Below are 22,911 nucleotides of genomic sequence, written 5' to 3'. Positions count from 1 at the left end.
GTGATATAAATTTAATGACTTTTTAAAAAACCGATAGAAGTTTGTTTTCACAGTTAACATTGCTATTCGCGTAGGTACTACTAAGTACGTATACGTTGAAAGATAATCATAAACTAAAATCTCACATGGTATATATCTTAACAAAAATAAAATGCATAATTTTTGTTATACACAGCTTGTTTACTTTCAAAACTGATGTATTATAGATAGAATTAAATAATTTAATGACTCATCACGATTAATAGGGAATTTTAAGAGTAAGAAGAAAACGTATAATATTAAAATATTTGAGACGCAGCAGATAACTCAGTGATTCGCGCATACATCCAAAGTATACATAGATAACGTCATGGACACGTGGCTCATGTGCATCGCGTATGCCAAAGTATTGTATTGTCAATACAATGCACTAATTGTAAGTATGTTTAATAATAAGCACGAAACATTAGTAATTTGTAATTGACTCTATTGCATAATCTTAACGCTCGACTCACAACTCAACTGTCTTAATTTTTGGTTAATTTTGACATTTATAGTATATACTGTAAATATTTTATGTAAACGTAGCAAAGCGTATATGGTGGAAATATAGGTTTAATAAAATGAGACAAGTAGTAAATATCAGTGGAAAAAATATGAATAATTTTGGACAAAGTATTAACTTTAAGGCAGTGCGTACAAAGTAAAATTTGTATACATTTGAGATATTATTATTAAACATTGATGTTAGTGTGAATACAGTATCTATATGTGCATATATGTACATATATATATTTATATATAAGTGCACATATTTGGATCACACGAATCCAAAAGTTGGGTGTTGAAAATAAACGCGCAAATGTTTCTCTGATTATGTTTATCATAAGAAAAGATTAAAGTGATAGTAAGAGATTAATAAGAAATGATAAAATGATTATCGTTCTAAGCAATAACGTAGTCGACATTCGTGATGATGTACGTTAAAGGATGTTTATGAATCGGCTGATTATCGAACCAATTCGCTTCGACCATGAGTGCTAAACACAGCCCGAGAAAAATAACACTGGCAATGATAAAAGGTGAGACTAATTTAGATAGATAGGTAAAATCCGATAAATAAGTATCTATTTTACAGAGTTAACGTAATAGCGATATGACAAAAGGTACTTGATCGATCGTTTGTTTCTCTTTCGGCAAGGTAAACCTATTGCAACTTCAGTTCCTGTAATTCATTACCATGCTAGTGACGATGAATTGGAAGAAATATATCCTAGCACAGACGAAGAGAAGCGATTAACACCTGAATGCGAAAAGATCTCGTCCAAAGTAACTTCTACTCCATCGAGATGCATTCACGAGTCGGATATTTCCGAAAACAACTCGGAAACCCGTTCTGTCAGTGCGGAAAATATTTTGCTAGAAGGTACGCCGCCATCCCTGGATCCATGGAAAGTATTCTCCGATATTAAAGGAAAAATAACCAAGACATTCGAGGAAAAACTGTCTGAAATAAAAAGTGACAAACGGAAACGACGTCATTCCAAAGCAGAAAGCTCAAGTGTCAGTGATTTAGAGGATCAAGGCTGTGTTACACCTAGCGATGAAAAGGTGGATGATATTCGTAAAAGAGGCAATGCAGCCAGATACGTAGGTTTTTCTGGAGTAAAAACTGGCTTAAAAGACAAAAGTTTACAGGATGAGTGTGTTGAGAGTGGCATTGAAGCTTCTGAATTTCCACAAAACATCAGCGAAGACGTTCCTTCCTCTTCAATAAATGATTCATCAAATTCAGAGCCACCTAGTAGTAACAATAATTATAACATTTTCCCACAACAGACCTATACAAGCTCAGTAACATTTTCAAAGAAAATAGATTTCAAAACTGTGTTTTTACAATTGATTAAACAATTAATTTGCCAAGCAACATATAAATCTATTGCTGTTCTTATTGCTATTTCCTGCATTTATTACGTTATTCCATTAGCAGAGTATTTACTGGGATTTATGATGGGTGTTTTTGTAACTGTTACCTTCTATGACATAGTAACAAAATTGAAGAAGATTTTAACCACTTTGCCAGATGAAGAATGCCTTTCTAGTCAGCCAATACATGTTTTAGAGATTCCAGCTGTAGAGGAACATGCTGTGGTTGAAAGATATCAAGGTTGGTTAAATGAATTGCCTTATAATTATGAACCGAATAATTATCACGTGGCACGCACAAAGTCTGTTTTCTTCAGAATGGAGGAAAATATTTTGCGTATTCTGGAAACCAGGATAAAAGTTCCAAAGAAAGCTGTCTGGGATGAGCCTAAACATAAATTAAAATTCATTAAAAAGAGAGCTTATAATTTAACTGGAGCAAAGATAGAACTTCTTCCCCACGGGCTTGCCAGAAGAAGAAGATGGAGTAAAAAATATCCGATTTGTATAGCCCTTGAAAAGGAAGCATTAATTTGTAATGTAATTTTGAAAAGTACAACCAATGATGAATATTCGATAAATAGTTATCACAAAATGGACCTAAAAGAAAAAGTCAAATATAAATTTGATAAGAAGTATACAAAAAAATTAGATGAAGAAACACAAGATGAGAATGAAATTTTGTTTGTCAATATGGAGAATGAGGAGCCAATAGTAAAACAAGAATTTTGTGAGTTTGTGGAAGTGGAAGATACCGATGAAGACAACGATGACAATAAAAATTATAATTATGATTCAGTTAGTGATTATCTTGACAACGAATACGAAGAATGTTTTGTAGAGAATGAAGAAACAGAAATTTATATGGAAGAGAAGTTGAAAAAGAAGGATGAAGACTACAAGGAACAACAGAAAGAGGAGGATAAAATAAGAAGAGATTTGAAAAAGAGTTACACTAGTACTAATAAAAAAAAAAAGAAACGAAAAGATATATCAAGCGACATAAAAACTTGTAAGAAATCAATTGTAAAAACATGGAGTGAAAAGGAAGAAGAGTGGGAAGAGGAAAAGCAGAGTAGAAAAGAAGAACAACAGAAGAGCACACAAAGAAAGGAAATGAGGCAGAATGAGATGAAAGAAGAAGATGATGAAGAGGAGGAAGAGGAAGAGGAAGAGGAAGGGAAGAAAATAACAGTAAAAGTAGGAGGAGAAAGAGATTATGAAAAGAAAGTAAAGAATGGACGGAAAGAAGGACAAGATTTAGAAAAATCAGAAGAAGAAAAAGCACAGATGGTAATTGATGACTATGGTAGTTATTATTATAATAAAGTACACAAGAAAAGAAATAAGAAAAAAGAGGAGGAAGAGGAGGAGGAGGAGGAGGAGGAGGAGGAGGAGGAGGAGGAAGAAGAGGAGGAGGAAGATGAAGAGGAGGAAGAGGGGAGGGATGGGAAGGGGGATGAGGGAGGAGAACACCATAATAATGGTGAACGAAAGAATAAATTAAAAATATTTATTTTTGCCAGAACTGATCGTGAAAAAGAAGATTGGTACAGACGTTTAATTTTAGCTGCATCTCGATCCGTTAAAAAAAATGATTCATTATTGTTTGCGATTGATACGTCGTCCACTATACCTAATACTCAATCAACGCAACATAAAATCAACGCAGAATCAAAAAGCTCTCTTTCAGCTAGTAATTCACACGAAACCATACCTGAGCTTAATTATAACGCTTATATGGCAAAATACTTGGATAGTAGCTGTTCGCCAATGTCAGAAGGTGCAATTTCCACATCTGCTGAAAACTCACTTTGGATTAATTGTCTAATAGCTCGTATACTTTTCGACGTACGCAAGTGTCCTGAAACTATACATCTTATACAGGATAAAATACAACGCAAGTTATCCAACATAAAACTACCATATTTTATGGAGTGCCTTTTGGTTTCAGAGGTAGCAATAGGTCAAGGATCTCCTGTTATTCACAATGTAACAAAACCAGTAATTAACGAAAGAGGTCTCTGGCTTAATTTAGATATAACATATAAAGGATCCTTGACTATGACTGTTGAAACAAAATTGAATTTAATGAAATTGACAAGAACTGGATCAGTTCCTGATGATACGATTATTTCAACAAAAAAATCAAACGAAGTAATAACTAGATCACCAATTTTCGATAGTGATGTAGAAGATACGCCAGAAACGTCTACAGAAGAGGATTGTGATAATTCTAGAACACAATCGTACAATATGTCCAAAGAAACAACGTAAGTTATAACAGTAATATCATTTTATCATTCATTTCCTTCTACGTCGATATCTTAATCTATCTGGTTTTTCTTTTCTCTCTTTCTTTCTTCGTTTGTTTTTTGCAGATCTACACAATCATCTGGAAGAAAATTTCTTAGTATGGTGGATAAAATAGCTGCAAATAAATATTTTCAACATGTAAATATGTTTTGTTACATTTTCTAAAAATTTATTTAGTAACATTCAGATCAATATCTATTAATATTTGCTTTTTCATGTGTTCCAATTATCAGGCCACCGAACTGTCCTATGTTCGAAGGGCTATGGAAGGTGTTTCAAATACGGAGATTCGGTTGATGGTTACCGTTTCAAGTATTGAAGGTTGTCTATCATTAAACATTCCACCAGCACCGTCCGATCGTTTATGGTACGGTTTTAAGCCTGTACCGAAAGTGAGTCTTACCGTAAAACCCGCGGTTGGTGAGAGAACAGTTAATATCGTTTACATAACAAAATGGATAGAAACTAAGTTACTCAGGGAATTTGAAAAACTGGTTGTTTTGCCAAATATGGACGATCTCATTTTACCATTATGTCCTAATTATCCTTATACAACAATACGATAATCGCATAATAAATGAAAAATTCTGATTGTCGTATCGTATTGTACATAATCCATTGATAAATGAACTACCGTGTAGAATATCCATATCTGATTCATAATTGCAATGTATATTCGACCAGCAAATGACAAATATATTATCGTTGCAAAATTTCGCGTGTATGCGCTTCTCAATAGTATTGCTGTTGCAATATATTCTTCTTATATGTGCATTATAACTTATAAACAAACTTGACGACAAAAGAATTACGATGAAATAGAAAAGAGATGATGAAACGCTTGTAATTATTCCAAAGCAACGAATTTGAATTAAGAACAAATTGAATGAAGAATTAAGAACAGACTAATAACAACTAAAATTGTATTAAATACGTCCTAGTAAATGGTGATCAATTTTTATTTCTCAAGCATTGTTTCTTGCACACCATATGAAAATATTGATTCGTAATTTTTTAATTTTACATAAATTTTCAATATGTCAATTTTTGATCGTTTCTTTGGGACCATGTATCGTGTTATTCCTTCGCTTTGGCAATGTGTAAAACTTACATCGTGTAAAACAAAAAGGGCTTAATACATATTATTTGTGATAATAATAATAATAATATTAATAACAACAGTGTCTCAACGACATTAATGATTATTTTTGCATCAATGGTATCGATGATTGAGAAGTAATATAACTCAATATAAATCTAACGATAGAGTAATTGTTTATTATTTATAAACATTACTATAATATAGGATTGTAAATTGATCACTTCACAGTCAGAGTTGCGAAATATGAAATAAACTGAACGCGCATATTTATTAGTTTCGAACATAGCATAATAATTGTAAATTATTTCTACACTACGACTGATTTTTCGTGTGTGTACATATCACAATGTGACTGTTAAACTAACGTTTCAATGTGTAATGCAAGTGAACTCATATAGATTGAAATTTTAATCTTGTATAAATATATGAAACAAATAAGAATTAGAAGTGTATTCATAATCGTTTAAATTTCTAAATTGACGATTGGCGATTGATTAGATTAAAATTCTAAACACGCATTCAAATAATTGCTACCGCTCGGTTAAAATTCGGGATACATAATCATAACAGAGATAGATGGAAATTGTTAGTTATATTGCTAAAAAGTCATGTATTTCTCACGATAAAATTTCCACAAAACAATATCACAGTTTAGAGATCGATATTCATACAACGCAGAATAGGAAAATAAATTATTTACAGGCGATTTTTGGAACGTGGGTGTGCTAACTTTGAAGAACACACGGTGCAGTTTCCAATTCGCGGACTGTCTTTGCCCAAGTTTCTATTCTCGGTGCACAGACCAGAACAAGATCACCGAGTCTTCGTTTAGCCATTATCACAAATTCTCCTTGGCCATGACGTGCATCACAGGCAGTTGGCACCCTTACACGAACATTTTTACGGTCATGGGAATCGGTAGGATCTGCATCGTTGTTACTCTGTTTCGAAATACATCAAAATGAACGTTAATTTACAAACATGTCTATGTATACAATTGTGAACAGATATAGCAAAAGAGACAAGGAAAAGCTGTTACCTCATTCTCTTCGATCCGACGTAAAATTTTTGTTACTCTAAGGACGAGTTCGGCAGCTTCTAAATTTGGTCGTCTCTGGACAGCACTTACGGTACCCCTGGCTATGAAATCGCTTTGACAATACGCCTTAGCTAGTTCATCCATAGTACACGGTCTACAGTCTTCCTCCTCATCATTAAATCGTTGCGATACTCCTTGTCGAATGTCGACATACCGTACTTCTAAATCGTATTGTAATCTCGCATTGTGAAGTTCACCCAACGTAAATTCTTCCGCTTCTATGTAAAGTGCTGCGGGTTGTTTTTTCGCATGAAAACATCTATGTGAAGCTATATCTTTGCCGTCTCTCGGCGAGTATATTGACCGAAGTTTGCCATGAGTTTCCAGATATACTCGTACTGGACCTGAAATCTTGGTACAAGTACGGAAACCGGATAACTGAAATGGGTCATCGTTGTTATTCCAATAGCTGTCGTTCTTCTTATTGACGTTGCCCTTTCCGTGATTCATTCCGTAATTAGCTTTCGATACGAATCCAGCTAAAACAGGGGGCGAGAGAACAACTCGTAAAGCTCCTCGTGGATACCGCCAAAGTACCGTTCCTCTGGAACATCGCAGATATACTGGTCGAACACCTCGACCTCCACCTCCGCTGCAACGTAATCAGGCAGAGAAAGAAATTATTTACGTCCTGATTAAATATACATTACTTATTTCTATCTTCTTATATGTATATGATTACAATCATATTATATTTTGGTATATTATACATATTCCAGAGATGAAAGATACTCAGACAATTTCCCTGTATCTTTATATCATCTTGATTCTTTCTTTTTTAAGTCTCCAGTTGAAATGGAATTATAACAGCAGAAACGGTTCTTTCGTTTTTTAGGATGATAATGGTTATTATCGACAACTGCACTTGGCCACGTAATCATTCTTCTTTTTTAGCTTATTGTACATTTCTTTCTACTTGCGCATATATACGTACATACGTGCATACGTAGATATACATAAATACATGCACGCAGGCCACTCATTCTCCCTTATAAAGGAGAAAGAGATGATAAATCGAATGCTCTAGTCCAGTCCATGCGATCTTTCTTAGGTTTGCTTGTGTTTGTTCGCTGGACGAGGAAAACCGGTTTCACCGTAAGTCGGGCGACTGGTTTCGCGCTTAATAAAAGTTTATATATATGTATATGTACATATATATACATATATGTTTATTAGATACATACATGGTTTCGTTACCCGTTATCAAGAGGAATTTAAAAAGATATACAGGTATGCATAAGCACCTAAATGTAAACGTGGGGATAAAATTGATGAAATTTTTGCGTAACAGATTCAATTGGAGGGAAAATGATAATTGCGCGGGTTTCGGAGTAAATCATTGGAAAGAAATGTGGATAGAAAGACAAGCTTACAAATATTTCATAATATTTCAAACTGAATATGTAAATTTTTTATGGACCGATCGAAATCGAGAATATAACAAGAATAAAGAATACTAACCTTCCAATCCAATCACATTGGTCGGCAGCCTGAAGGGCAACATGTTCATAGGAAGGGGCCGATGACACGATGCTAATGAGTAGCAGTAAAGATAGTAAAAGCACCGAACAGGCCATAAATGTGAGCGGTCTCATTTTTCGTGATTCCGTATCGTTTCGACTAAATTTCAATTAGAATTTGCATTTCTGCAAAAGGAAATCTTCCCAATCCGATGTTTCTTAAATTCCAGATTCGATTTAACTCGCAGTAGTAACAGTGGTAGTATACGTTTTCAACATCGTTGGTTATGATTTTTTACAATTTTACAGGGAAAATATTCATGTATATATGTACGTTTTCCTTACACATATGTATGTATACTAGTATAAAGAAAATCGGTACTGTGTTAGCAAAAAGATTGTACACGAATGCGTGTACAGGTATTCGACAGTAAAGTTCTTCTTTCTTCGAAATATTGATATTTCACTCTCCTAATATAATTTCGTCGCTGTTACAGGAAAGCACGATACTTGATTTCAGATTAACCATCGTTGTTAGAAATGCGAATGGCATAACGATGTAGTAATAGTCTAGCGTTAAAGAACTCAAAGACAAAATAAATCACGAATGTCCTTAGATTGCGCTCACTGGTGTAAACTACTTGCTCTGGTTTCTACACTGCGTATTCTTCGTCGAACGATCGTGTAATGGTGTACGCACGAGGAACACGACGGAGGAAATTCGAAGGATCATGCTTGTTACCATTGAATGCGTTGAAAGTAGAAAGGTTTGATCACAAGGCGATGTTATAGTACGGCGAAGTTAAACCACACGCAAATCTCGATCGGTTTGATCAGCTACGCGTGCCACACCGTTTACACAACTTGTGCACAACTATTTCGAACTATATCGTTTGGTTGCGCGCTCGCTTGCTCGCATGCACGCACGCTCACTCACTTTCTCTCTAGCCTGACGTTCTTTACCATGCTCGTTAGAGTCCACTTCGACTCGAGTCGACTCGTTTTACCTCGACTCGCTTCGTCTGTTGACTCTCACCCTTCTCTCCTCTCTCTGGTTGGTTCTTCGAGTGGCTTTGTCATGTTTCTGTTCTCGTCTCGTCTCGTTTTCGTTTCCTTTCGTTTCTATACTTTTTCGACGTGATACAAGAACATATCGTTGATCGTATTTATTACCAAAAGAAATTCATTTTTTTCTACTCATATAAATAAAATTTGCATCGTAATAATGCAATAGCTCACAAAAATATTTGAACATTTACTGTAGAAAACTTTTATGATATGACTATTACTATATTTACATTGGATATTGAAATCAACGTGAAAATACATATAGAAATTGCAAGACATTTACTACAAACATCTTAAACATATAAAGATGATTCCGCTGAATATCGGGGTTTATTAATATAATGAATATTTGATTGTTTAAACATCTTTGTGACCTTTAAGAAACGTATGTTTGTGCTAAATATTTTGTAGTTTGTATACACATTTTTAGATTTCTTTCAAATTTTATCAGTATATAATCATGAGATCGAGTCTCAATACATTGCTAATGAAATTTCAAAATGTTTTGTATAACACACATAATATATATAAAAAATTTCTATTAATTAATATATCATAAAAATTTTCCATGATAAGTGTTCGAATATTTTCGTGAACCACTGTATATATTTAATAATAAATAGACATAAAATATATACGCTTTGTGATAAAGTATACAATATGCAAAGGAATTATAAGTTATTCTGCTTCACGCCTATGTACGTCGACTGGTTTCAGTCGCCATATGCAACAATTCATTTTTCATGCTGTTCGATCTGGAAAAGAATACGAACATTCCCATTCTTTTTTGATTTATAAATATTCAAGCGCAATTTGTAAATCCATCTTAGATAAGGCAACGAAAGGTTATCTCTTACGCTTCCGTACAAAAAGTTTGCCGATCTACATATCCTCGGACAAGCTGATCTGGACATGGATCGTAAGAACGCACGCCCATCGTTTTCATAGCAGTTTTAAAACCATCCAAAGGTAAAAATTCAGAATCATGGAAAAGAATATTTTCGAATATCGCATTAAGATGCCTAAATAAATGGAATAAGAATGAAATATGCACACATACATTTTCAAACGTGACAGTGGCCACAGTAACGTAACATACTTTTCTGTCCAAAGTAATCGTGGCTCTTTGAGCCCCGATCTAAATAATATAAAATCATCGAGCAATTCATACAAGTATTGGATAGGATCTGCTGGTTGATGAATGATCACATGAGAGAGCAGAAAATGGAATATATTGAAAATATTTCTTTCATTCAAGTAATCTTGTTCCTTACATATCGTATGCGTCACGTTACTCTATAAAGTTGATTTGCGATTTAAGGAATTGAACAAGTATAATAACCTGGCTAGAAATGTGGTGTATCATATGATATATGTAGCAGAACAATGTAGACGAATTTACTTACTTCTTTGATAGACTGACATCGTCCAGATGCTTGCAAAGGGAAAACGTGTGACAATTTTTTATTTTGTTTAACATCGTATTGAGAGCATTTTATATCTTCACTCATGTTTCTGTCACTAAAAAATTTCAGTTATTACTAAAAAATAAATGTCAGATACGTAACTAGATTTCATACGACCGTATAGTATATGTTATCAAAATTTTATTACGACGATTAAAACATGTGAAATCTAACATGAAGAATTCGATATTTTCTTTTGAGAGAATGTGTGTGAGTGTGGGTTACCTAACCGTCCCAATCAATTGTTTATTCTCTCAAATGAGAATTTGTAAAATTGACGTACAAATATTATGTATAAGGAAATGAAATTCTTTCTTTTATTTGTAATTATAAGATCTGTGATGAGTTGATGACTCATTAGATGTATCCTGTTCTACTATACATCATATTCTTAATTTCACGGAGATTATTTTAATTCTAACCACTATTAATTTCGTAATGTTATTCTATGATATGTCGGTAATGTAACATGTGACATTAAAATGATAAGGAGATATGTGTGCTAAAAACATAGACGAAATCATCGTTACCGCCTGACAAGAAATTTACCCTGTGTCAATATAACAGGTTTCTGTAAAAGAACGAACGATTGGAAATGCAGATGAAGTAGCTTGTCATAGTAAAATGATAGGTGAAGTAAATTTCAATTAATTGTAATGGAATAACTTTAAATTGACTAAGCAACTCTTTTAATATTGAATACAATTAATACAGAAATATTTCTATTATCTAGTAACTTCTTCTGCATTATGATTATAACAGTAAAATGCGGAGAAAGTACAAGAGCAAAAGATCTGAATAATTTTGTAAAATATATAGGAACTGACACAAGCTTGAGAAACGTTATAGGAGTAAACATAAAAATAAATACTAGTATTACGGATAAAATTTATTGAGCAGTCTAATAGTCTAAAAACTTCTTACATCTTAGTATCTTCTTAGTATCTTCTTACATCTTCTAGTGTAAAATTATTGTTCTGTTATTATTTTCACGATTGTGTGAATTTAAAGATTAATTTTGTAATTTCTTTCTTTTTCTCCCGTTTCTCTCTCTCACTCTCTGCCTTTTCCTTTTTCTTCCATCTTAGATTTCGTTAAAATCTATGTGTGATACATTCGATTTCGATTGAATGGAGAGGAATGTAGAACGGTAGAATGATGGAATTCGTTCGGCGTTACGTTCGATCAGGGTAGGGCTAGAAAACGTACTGAGAACGTGTGCGGTCGAGAATAATTTGACAGGAGTAAATGTTCAGAGGAAAAAAGAGAAATGAGCAAGTTGATGATGCTGCGTAATTCCTATAATTTCCACAGGGCTTTGTTTTGACAAAATAACAAGTGGGGGTGAGTGTCGGTTTTCACACCCGTGGCTCGGCGGGACCTCTTTCGGGAATGTAAAAAAAGGGCAGAACACGAAACCGGTTCCGATGGATCTTTGTTATAGGTGCCTGCCCTCGCGCCTCACCTTCATCCATCGCATCTCTGAATAAGGACTAACTAAGTGTATCAGGACCGTAACTAGTATACAACATACCCTTCTCTTATCGCTGTGAGCTCTGGAATCAAATAAGTTCCATTCGCAATAGTTATGTTCTACTTTCTATTTCGAATACTGTATCTTCTCTCACAATTTCTTGACTAAGTAACATACAATAACTCGCGAATTCATAGAAATCGTTTATAAATATAAATGTGTATGAAACATTTAAAAATATCATTATAATGGTAAAATGGTAAATTTTCGTAATGGTAAAATTTCAAATAAATCTGAAAATGAAGTTTTAAAATGTTTTATGTAATACACACGATATGTACATAAAATTCTTCCGTGGAAAATGTTCAAATAGCAAGCAGCTACGTATGACCTTCTTGTGGAAATTCGTAACAAAAATTTTATTAAAATGCGATTTATACAAGAGACAGATCAAACATCATTCGCGTGAACTCTGTTGAAAGCAAATTGAACATTAACATTATGACAAGTAGCTAGTTCCAAGCGTAACTTTCATCAGTGACCAGCTATTTCCGTAAAAAATTAATAAAATATTGTTTGATAGGTTGCGAAAAATTTTCCTAAATTTACATATAAGAAACTTTCACAAAATTTAATAACAGTAATTAGGCACTGATAGTTAATATACATACAACACCGTCATGGTGTCACCAATGGTCATAGCATCAAGTACGACATTTGATGGCAAGTTACTGTTCCGATGGCGTTATAATTTCACGTGGAACATGCCTACGAGAAAGAGACGAAAAAGAGAGAGGAGACAGAAATTAATCGACAAATTTTAAAACATACTTTGCTAAAGAGTATTTTTGAGAAAATAAAACGCGCACACACGCGTGCGAGACGGAAAAAAATAAAGGTAGTAAGTAGTGAAATAACAAAGAAAGAGAAAAAGAGAGCTTGTTTGCCTTTCGAATTCTGTTGTCAAGTTGTCGTCGGCAAGTTTACTTTGATCGAGCACTAGATGCCCCGGTACACACCTGACTTTTAGCGATAACACTTTGCTCTAAAGATATCGTTATCCCTAATGGGCACACGAGACTCGTTCGAAGAACGGAAAGCTGTTATCGGGGCAGGTAGTTCGATTTAACGCGTTTAATTGAACAAATTCATTCTCAAGAGGGTAAATCCTCAAGTGATTATAATCTCAAAGTTAGTATTCAGATCAGATCTTTTTATATCGAACATAAATCAAACATCGTTAAATAACATCATTTAGCAAAGTTTATCGTCGATCGAATCATGATGTATTCTTTCCAATTTGTTGATATTTATCATTACGCTGTGTTTGTTATCTATTAAAAATTACAACGAATACTCCACTTTGTTAAGTTTCGAACAGATAAATAAAAATCCACTTATTACTATAAAGAGAACAACTATCGGTAATATAGTGTAAGTACTATGTATTACTTAAGTCCATATGTGTGTATATGAAGAGAGATGCGTTGTCGGGTCGAAAGATTCAACGAGTCGGTAAATTAATAAATTGATGAATGAAGTGGATACTTTCTGGCTCGGTATAGTCAGTATTTCACGATATATGATATTACGATGTCTATGCAGCCTTTTTATCTTATCCCTATATGTAGTTCTTCTTGAGTAAGCACATTTATGGTGCTTTGATCAAACGTCCTCGGTTCGTTGCGCTCGCACGCGATAATATTGCTCGTAACGTGTACCTCTTATTACACGTACAATATCCTCATATTACTACGTTCACGTTTCTCTATCGTCTCTACGCATATGTATATCACCACGATGTTATTAATCTTATCTTCGAATCCATTTGCTTTCGTAGTCGTTACTCCTATTGTTTCGTTCATTTACGATTTTTACATTCACTCTTTCCTCGCTGGGTTACATCTCGATGAAACATAAAAGATTATCAGATTTTAAACTATTTTGTAATTTTTTATTTTTCCCTGATCGGTATTTGAGAATCATTAACATCGAGGTGAATGAAAAAACGAATGAATAAAATAGTATCGGTCGATAATTTTTGTCATTTACTTGTGTTTGAACAGTAATATTTGATAAATATCATTGAGCAAAGAAAATGGTTATGACAATGAACATAGTCTTTCGAAATTCCACAACCTTCAAAAAGTTATTTTTCTCAAATTCAAATATCATTCTCAATGAAAACGTATTACCCATTCACTTGTTAGTTAACTCGATATCCATCCTGAAGAAATAAAAATAGTATACGTATGCGATGTTAAAGATTAAAGGTTGAAAGCTCAGCGTGATGCGCACCCCCATGGTGCATTCCATTTTGTCCAATCGGCTCGATTATCAAAACGGCGCCGCACAAGTGCGAATGCACCACTTTCAAAACTGTCGGCAAAATATGTATCGCCCTTCTCTCTGATTCCTCTCATTTCGCACGCGTTTTATCATTTTATCTCGTATATCGATGCAGATATATCGATACGTACATATGTCAGGATGTACACGACGTAAAGGAATCGGCTTTTCGGAATAAAAAATTTCTTTGTGGACTATATGTATATATTGTATACATATCACTATAAAATATCGAAATAAAAAAATATAAAAAATATCAAATATTATCGAAAGAAAAAGAAGCGAATGAGAAACTTAGAGTGTCTTAGAATAAAGTTTAACTAATCGTAATTTTATGTTCTGCTGTGGAGCTACATAATATATAATTGTATAAAATCTCTGTATTCTGGTACGGTTAGTCTGTTAGTCGACAATAAATATGTATGCGGATGGAATGAAAAGATTCAATAAAGCTGAGTTCCAGCTTTGTCTAGGTCCATGCGTCAGTCGCGAGAACCTTCGCACCTTTTTAAAAAACCATTCTCTCTTGTATTTCCTTATGAGCTTTCTGACTTAGTTCCCTAAAGCATCGGTACTAGGAACATGTAGTCAACGAAGAGGAAAAGAGGAGAGAATAAGAAACATCTCAGAAACCGCATTCGTCGCGGCACGATGGCGCCCTATGGGCGCCGTCGCACACTCCCTACTATATAGCTACGATGACAGACCAGGTACGTAGCTTCAAATGTGAAATCTTTACAGATAAGATGCAAAGGATCTACAATGGCGTTTTAGCGATTTTAAGAATTTAATCGCGTATAAAATGTTAAACAAATTAAGTATGTAATCCACGTGTGAATAATGCAGTACAAAAACAAATAAGCTGAGAAACTAAGGAACTAAACGAAACATCTTGTTCGAAAAATCTCTCTCGGATAAAATTTTAATTTCATTTCAAATGATCATTTTAAATGGACAATTTGATGAATTAGATAATGATTTAAACACGAATATATATCACGAAAACTGAGAATACTGCAAAGATGTATCTGTGCGTAAATGCGATTAAAAAAATAAAAAGTTGACTATATTGAAATTTATAGAAATTTTTATGGACCAATTTTGCTTGAAATTTCATATTTATTTGAAATACCGTTCGATTAGAAAAAATTCGAAATAGTTTGTCCGGGTACCACGAATTAAAGATACACTGCTGATACGTGAATATATCTTTATTTCTCTCTTTTAGATAATCTCAAGCAGTTGTCTTTGTTTAACAGCCGAAGTGCTACAAAACCAGCTCTCCAATAAGCTGTCAGTTCTTTCCGTAGAAGAACGGAAAGAGCCGAACCTGATCAGCCTGCGCTCTGCGGCCGACGCGTCTCGCCCTACGTCACAGTGAAGTATGTGCTCTCGAATGTAGAAAATGGCTGCGCTCTTCGCCACCCCAGGTCGGCGTGGATGTAAATACGGCCTGTGGATCAGCTTAGGAGTGTTTATCGCGAAATTTGTTTGTGGTGAGTATATTCGTGATCTGTTTTACAATTGTACGTACGAGATGTATTTTATGTAAAGTGGTAAGTGCAACAGTGTACAATGTACCAAAGAATCGATCGGATGCGGATTCTCGATGTGAGAACGATTAATGTATGCTGTTAACCATTGTTCGCCTTTTGCTACACGAATGAACGTTCTGCCGTTCCTGTTTCTATCTTTCTCTCTCTCTCTCTCTCTCTCCCCTCCCTCCCTCCCTCCCTCTATGCTATTCTGCTCCCCATCGCCGCTATTTCTCTTTCTCTCTCAATCTTACTCGCTCTCATTTTGATTAATGATGCTGCAGCACTACTTTTTCCTTCAACATATTGACAACAAACACATGCCTGGTTTTTTAATGTTTTGCGAAAGCGAAAGATCAAAATACGATAAAATTTTAGTGCAATCTTCTTTTTTAACGCAATTTAGAGAATTTCCTTAAGCCTTAAGCGATAATGGTACGGAATAGCGGATTTGACGGTGTTTCCGCAACACTTATTACGATTCCTTTCGGACATCTATATGTGTATCAGTTTTATCGGTACTATTTACAAACTTCAATTTTTCGTAAACAAACGTGAGTTTCGATGTTCGTGAGTGCGCAGACTGTGATTCACTACGCGACGAGTGTATTTTTGCAAAAGGAATTCTTATACCAAAGTAGCGCACGTTCTTTCTTACCCTTGACTCGGAGATGAGAGAAGGAGAAGAAGAAAAGCGAGCGACGAGCAAGAAAGAGGAGGTTCGGCGTTAAGGTTAGGTACTGAAATACCAACAACAGTGTTTCGTTGCTGTTATACACTCTAAAGTTCCCCTCGACTGTGCCTCGACCTTTTCCTACTTTTCTTTCCTTTTTTTCACGTGACTCGCGCCATATTCGAGTGGTCTCATTGGTTTCACGTGTGACTATCCTGTATTTCTGTCTAGTTGTTTGTTTGTCCCCGTAGCTTCAGTTCAGATTAATTTTAGGCGTCGCCGAAATTGCTTTCTCGAGAGAACGACTAACTTCTTAATCTCCAAATTCATTGCTTTCCTCGAACGGATTTTGACAGGTTGGATGTAGGCTAGTGTTGCGTTGTTGCGTTGTTGCGTTATATTCAGGTTTCACGATCCACACCACTATCTCTAAACACTGTTCAAATTCCATTCCTTTTCCTTACTCTTTACTCATCTCATGCAGTACCATCGTGCTCGTATCAACAATGTCAGATTTGGTAATTATAGTTTAGTAACTTCTCCCAATTTTCACTATTTCATGCCAATTCCTTTTTTACTTAAAATTATCATCATGAAGCGAACAGATTTATCGGAGGAACTTGAGAAATTAATGTACCTTTTATTATTTTATAAAAAAATATCATATTTAGAATTTTCAATTTAATTTATTTAATTTCAAAATTTAATAAAAAAGATAGGTTAGATTAGGTTAAGTTAGTAAGTAGAGTAAATTAAAAGAACATTATAATTAAAAAATTTTGCCTTGTTTCGTAAAAGGGGACTGAAATTAAATAATCAGAATTAGGAAAAATCACTGAACTGCGCAATTACTTTAGATTTTCGTATCATTGTGTCTACGGAAAAACTATTGTAATATGTATTATATGTACATATATAATATCGTTACTTAAAGATGTAGAACAGTTCGCATCTCGTTAAACGCGATATTCATCGCGCGGCAGATACACTGCGCCATCATGATGTCTGAACTCTGCACATATCAATTGAAACCGTATTATTACATATCATATACATTTTCCTAATTAACAACGAGAATATGTATTTGTAATTAAGACATGTAAAAAGTTTTATATACATATGTTATACATCGTTTGTTAATACGCTCTTCTATAGAAGATATAAAAACCGACAAAACCTTGTCGCTTGATACATATATATATTTAATAGGATATCATGTTAGTTAATATGTAGCTTAAGATCTAATCTGGGTTTGCACTTTTACTTGCGCCCTTCAATTTTCGTTTTGTACTCTTCAATGCTATAAATGCTACCGGCTTGTGTTAAGGTTGCTGTCAAGCAATTTCTAATACGCTTTAACTCTTTGATCTTCGGTAAATGTTAGTCGCACCAAAATAAAATGGCGTAATTCTAGCGAAGAGACCTGAATACCGGTTAAATTGTTGATACTTGATTGGAGTTGAAGATTACAGGGAAATCTTAATATCTGTTTTACATCAATATTATTTTTTGTCACGCGCAGAAGCTAAGATCGTATATGGTTAAAATGCATCGTATTGTTAATAGTAGTTTTCTCGCTACTCTATATGTACTAATTATTTCGCGAAAGCCGCACAAAAGAATATCTATGCATGGAAACTTATCGAAACTTATTCGTTTGAGCACCTAGGAAGCTATCCGATTCAATTCAACTTAATTTAATTCAACTTCTCGTTCTCCTTTTCTGGATTATATCGAATCTCTCATTGAACAATTCCTATCTTCGAAAAATACATATCAGTTATTGACCATTATGAGACTTTTCTTTGACATTTGCGAAATAAATGAAGGATAAGGAGGTAAAAACAAGGAATTTCCTTTTTTTCGTGATTTACCATTTTATAACACATTTTTGTGATAACCAAGACTCTGGAACTATTAAATCATAATGATTATAATATTCAAAATATCTCTATAAGATAGTGTTAAAGATTTAGTACACTAATTAAAAATGAGGAATGTCCACTCTGTACTGGAACGAAACACAGATAAGAATAATTAATATTTTATTAATCATTCTTTTTTGTGATGTCTAAGCAAGATATAAACTTCATTTTGCGAACAATACAGTTAAATTCATTAGATGTTATTTCTTTTCTAGTGGTCTAAAATATTAAAACTTAATTTTCCTAATAAAGCTATTTTGTGACGTTTCTTGTTTTTCTCCATACTCTTCAAATAAGGATAAAAGAAACACGTGACCGAAACCGCACTAAACATGTCTTACCTCTCTTGGAAATTGTCGGACAATCGTGCATCAGTGATTTCCTTGTACGGTGCGATCGGCACACACGGCATTATTATGCCGCAGGCTAAAAAACTGGTCGGTTATGAACACATGCTCTCAGCAAAATACAATTTAAATTTGAATTATGGATTATTAACAACACATTTCAAACCTGAGAAATTATCCAATTCTTTTTATTTTTTTTCTCCTTTTTTATTTTTTGAAATTATTATTACGAAGGAAAAGCTTACATTTAACAAAAATATTAACGCTCGTTATCTTCAACATATACCGTTACCGCATAATTAACTTAAAATGTTACAGTATTTTGCAATTATCTAGTTTACGTATAATTCGTTATTTTTAAAAAAATAAATAAGAATTCCGACAGAAGCGGGAAAGGGGAAGAACCAAAGGGATGGAACAAGAACAGCACACATTCAGAAGATTAATCCTTCATCTAAATATTTGAAGATATAAATAGAGCGGTCACCGTAAAATAGACAAAAGAGTAATTCTGCGACAGCAGATAAGCGATTTACCCGATCCTTCTCATTCTTTTCGACTCTCCTTCTATTTCTTGTACATATAATTCCTTTTTGTCGGAACTCATGGTCATTTAGATCATACAGACATCATTTGTTATTATTTCAAACGTTAATAATGAAATAACGATTCTTAGTGACCATTTTTGTTAATTTCGTTCATTTTTACTATAATATTTATACGTAGAATAATTAAAGAATTGAAGTAAAGATTTCAAATAAAAAAGAAAAATACATTCTCGTCAATTTTGCATGTTACGATCATAGTTCTAAAAGCTACAATAGATTATTCTAGCATTCCACATAAATTTACATTATTTACTATTCCAATTCCACAATTGTGTTAATTTCAGCATTAGGAATTACATGTTATTGTGAAGGGCACTGTCCAGATGATCGAGAAAATGGAACTTGCGAGGGAAGACCTGGTGGTCATTGTTTCAGTGCAGTAGAAGAAGTTTGGGATGCAGAATCAGGAGAATATGTGCCTGAATGGTCATTTGGCTGTCTACCACCAGATGAACAAGGTTTCATGCAATGTAAAGGATACCTTGTGCCACACTTACAAGGGAAAAGCATAATATGCTGTAATAAGAGTGCACTATGTAACAAAGATTTATATCCTGATTATAAACCCCGAACTACCACAGTACCTAATCCAATGGTCATAGCATCGGGTGCGCCACTTATAATATTGACCAGCATTTTGTTTGTATGCTTAATGGTAATATCAATAGCTATGGTGATCATATATCACAGATACAGAAGAAAAGAAAGGGGCCCTTGCCTAGTGCCTTCTCAGGGAACGCTTAAAGACTTTATCGATCAGAGTAGTGGCTCTGGATCAGGATTACCTCTTTTAGTACAACGAACTATTGCCAAGCAACTAGCCCTGTCTCAGTGTGTTGGGAAGGGACGCTATGGTGAAGTATGGCTTGCGAGATGGAGAGGAGAAAAAGTGGCAGTGAAAGTATTTTTTACATTGGAAGAAGCATCTTGGTTTCGGGAAACTGAAATTTATCAAACAGTGTTAATGAGACATGATAATATTTTGGGTTTTATTGCTGCTGATATCAAAGGCACAGGATCCTGGACACAAATGTTATTAATTACAGATTATCATGAAAGAGGCTCATTATATGACTATCTCCAAACTACTGTTCTAGATCACCCTAGCCTTTTAGCAATATGTCTTTCAATTGCTTCTGGAATTGCTCATCTTCATACAGAGATCTTTGGTACACGTGGAAAGCCTGCTATAGCTCATAGAGATATCAAAAGTAGAAACATTTTAGTGAAAAAGAATGGTGAATGTGCAATTGCTGACTTTGGTTTGGCAGTAAGATATATAAGGTAAATAATAAATATTGTAATCTGGAAGTGTATTATCGTTATCATGATGATTGCGCAAAACATGCGTGTGCATGTTTGTAGATATCCATATGTATGTATGAAAGAATGAAATAATCATTGTAAGACTTGATTTAGTATTTGCACTATATACACAAAGTTATAGGAGTGTAATGTTTTATTTATAGTGAAAGTGGAGAAATTGATATTGCACCTAATACACGAGTGGGTACTCGTCGATATATGGCTCCAGAAGTTTTGGATGAAACCTTAAACACATCTTCCTTTGATGCTTTCAAAATGGCAGATATGTATTCTGTTGGTCTTGTGCTTTGGGAAGCTTGCAGAAGATGCATTACAGGTAGCAAAAGCTCTATGGTGGAACCATATGCTTTGCCATACCATGATGTTGTTCCAAGTGATCCAGACTTCGAAGATATGCGACTAGCAGTTTGCGTAAAACGATTACGTCCAATAATACCAGCGCGGTGGGAAAATGATTCAGTAAGAATAGAATTAATCATATTTTTACATAATAACATCTTAGTAAAACGTTTTTTATATTAAAAAATGTTTTTGCCTTTTGTTACAGATTCTGTTTGCGCTAAGTAAGCTGGTAGTCGAATGTTGGCACGCAAATCCAGCCGTTCGTTTAACAGCGCTACGTGTGAAAAAGACAATATCAAAACTACATATTGATAATGCTATTAAAATCGTATAGCGTTCGACGATATTCGTCGGATGTGTTCTATCTTATCGCTAGTAGCTGAAAAATAATTTCTTCCCTTGTAAATAACCCGGTGTACATAGATTTATTGACAGACTGCAAGCCTGAAGACTGAATATTAAGATTTAAAAATACATGAAAATGTATGAATGTGCGAATTTGTATGATCAAATGAATGATCAATTGTGAGTTAAGAAGAAAGAAATTATGAATGAACGTTGTATATGTGTATATCTTTTGTTTTTATGTGAAAGGCGGCAAAACATGATACTATTCATGTTTTAACGCGCCTCACTGTGTTGAAATTTATTGAATATGTATTCAACAATGCCTACTACTTAGAAAGAATAATTTTTTTTCCAGCCAAAAAAACAAGCGCGCATGAACGTTATAAACAGAAACATTTCAAATATATTTAATAGCAAAAATCTATAGAGAAGTGAAAACACCGTTTTGATGATAGCATTTAAATTTATCGTATCTATTCAATGTTACGAATTTATACGTATTAAAATCCCACCATTAACAGAATCGTGGTAATCTATAATATTCATATGCCTTTGATACGATTGTCATTGAAAAGTGCAATACTACAATGAGTGTACAATTTTATTCAGAAAATGAGATATCTTGCAGGATACATGAAATTTTAAGTCGTTTATAGATATAAAGACGATCTTTATATTAAGAACGTATGAAGTACGTAGCGATTGTAAAATATAAATATTTGAAATATTCTTATATGTCAGAATACCTCTGGATACGAGGTAAATTTTAAATATTCAGTTTCCATACATTTTTTTACTACGCTTATTATTGACTTCTAAGATAGGAAAATTATTTTTTATTAATATGGTTTTCCGTTGTGTTGATTTTGACGTTAAATACTGTGTCTCTTTATATGATATTGTATTACCTACATTGTAGTATATAATTTATATTTTTAAGTTAACAAATGTCATATTATTTCGTTTAATTCGTCGATTGTTAAATTTCAAAGCTACGTTTTGGCAATGGAATTTTATTCGTCAAAGTATTTTGTAAGATTTAACATTATTTTGATAAAAATATAAATATATCGATTTGTTCTACAAAATTGTTTAGTGGATCGGTAAAATTTACAAGAATTAGAAATTATAAAAATTTTCATCGACAATTCTTAAAAAATTGTCTTTTTAATATTATGTATCCAAATTTTAACTAATTACAGATTGTCGTCGCATACAACAAATTACGTGCTCGAAGTCAATCTTTGGTGAGTTCGTAAATTTTCTATGAAAATGGATTGTATCTATGTTAAAGTTATAGCTAATAGTAGGTTGATTGCAAATAATTAAAGTTATATTTTTCACAAGTATTAAATTTAATACTATTTTTTTCCGTACATGTGCAACATTTTTAATATGATTACATAGGATGTTGCAAGTGAGTATTTATATAATTAAGTAACGGTTATGCGCTACAAGGGAATTTTCTTTTCTATAAGTTTTGCTGTAAATATACGAAACAAAAAAATATTGGTCATCAAAATAGAAACAATTTTATAGATAGAAAATCAATACCTACACATTTAGTG

General features: G+C 33.7%; 3 protein-coding genes across 7 annotated transcripts; 2 read left to right on the top strand and 1 right to left on the bottom strand.

Moving 5' to 3' along the window:
• Window positions 1-279: 279 nt before the first annotated feature.
• LOC126873231 (testis-expressed protein 2) lies at window positions 280-5,400 on the top strand. The gene is made up of 5 exons (XM_050633905.1): window positions 280-415; window positions 930-1,061; window positions 1,181-4,178; window positions 4,287-4,359; window positions 4,455-5,400. The coding sequence occupies exons 2-5, from the start codon at window positions 1,013-1,015 to the stop codon at window positions 4,785-4,787; spliced, it is 3,453 nt and encodes a 1,150-aa protein (XP_050489862.1). The 5' UTR covers window positions 280-415; window positions 930-1,012; the 3' UTR covers window positions 4,788-5,400.
• Window positions 5,401-5,913: 513 nt separating this feature from the next.
• On the bottom strand, window positions 5,914-9,873 carry LOC126873241 (meteorin-like protein). Its single transcript, XM_050633925.1, has 3 exons — window positions 7,884-9,873; window positions 6,363-7,014; window positions 5,914-6,264 (listed from the first exon to the last, which is right to left on the bottom strand). The coding sequence occupies exons 1-3, from the start codon at window positions 8,015-8,017 to the stop codon at window positions 6,049-6,051; spliced, it is 1,002 nt and encodes a 333-aa protein (XP_050489882.1). The 5' UTR covers window positions 8,018-9,873; the 3' UTR covers window positions 5,914-6,048.
• Window positions 9,874-15,551: 5,678 nt separating this feature from the next.
• On the top strand, window positions 15,552-21,866 carry LOC126873201 (bone morphogenetic protein receptor type-1B). Of its 5 annotated transcripts, none has more exons than XM_050633824.1 (4): window positions 15,552-15,735; window positions 19,612-20,611; window positions 20,797-21,112; window positions 21,201-21,866. In XM_050633824.1, exons 1-4 carry the CDS (start codon window positions 15,645-15,647, stop codon window positions 21,327-21,329), a joined length of 1,536 nt encoding a protein of 511 aa, XP_050489781.1. In that variant the 5' UTR covers window positions 15,552-15,644; the 3' UTR covers window positions 21,330-21,866. The 5 variants fall into 5 exon arrangements, with proteins under 5 accessions (XP_050489781.1, XP_050489783.1, XP_050489784.1 ...); XM_050633826.1 differs by lacking the exon at window positions 15,552-15,735 and adding an exon at window positions 15,751-16,506; XM_050633827.1 differs by lacking the exon at window positions 15,552-15,735 and adding an exon at window positions 15,751-16,511.
• The last annotated feature ends 1,045 nt before the right edge of the window (window positions 21,867-22,911 follow it).

The sequence above is a fragment of the Bombus huntii genome, chromosome 14 (assembly GCF_024542735.1).
Source record: "Bombus huntii isolate Logan2020A chromosome 14, iyBomHunt1.1, whole genome shotgun sequence".
NCBI classification, from domain to species: Eukaryota; Metazoa; Arthropoda; class Insecta; order Hymenoptera; family Apidae; genus Bombus; species Bombus huntii.
Note: the sequence above shows the minus strand (reverse complement) of the source record. Positions and strands in the feature narration are given on the sequence as shown.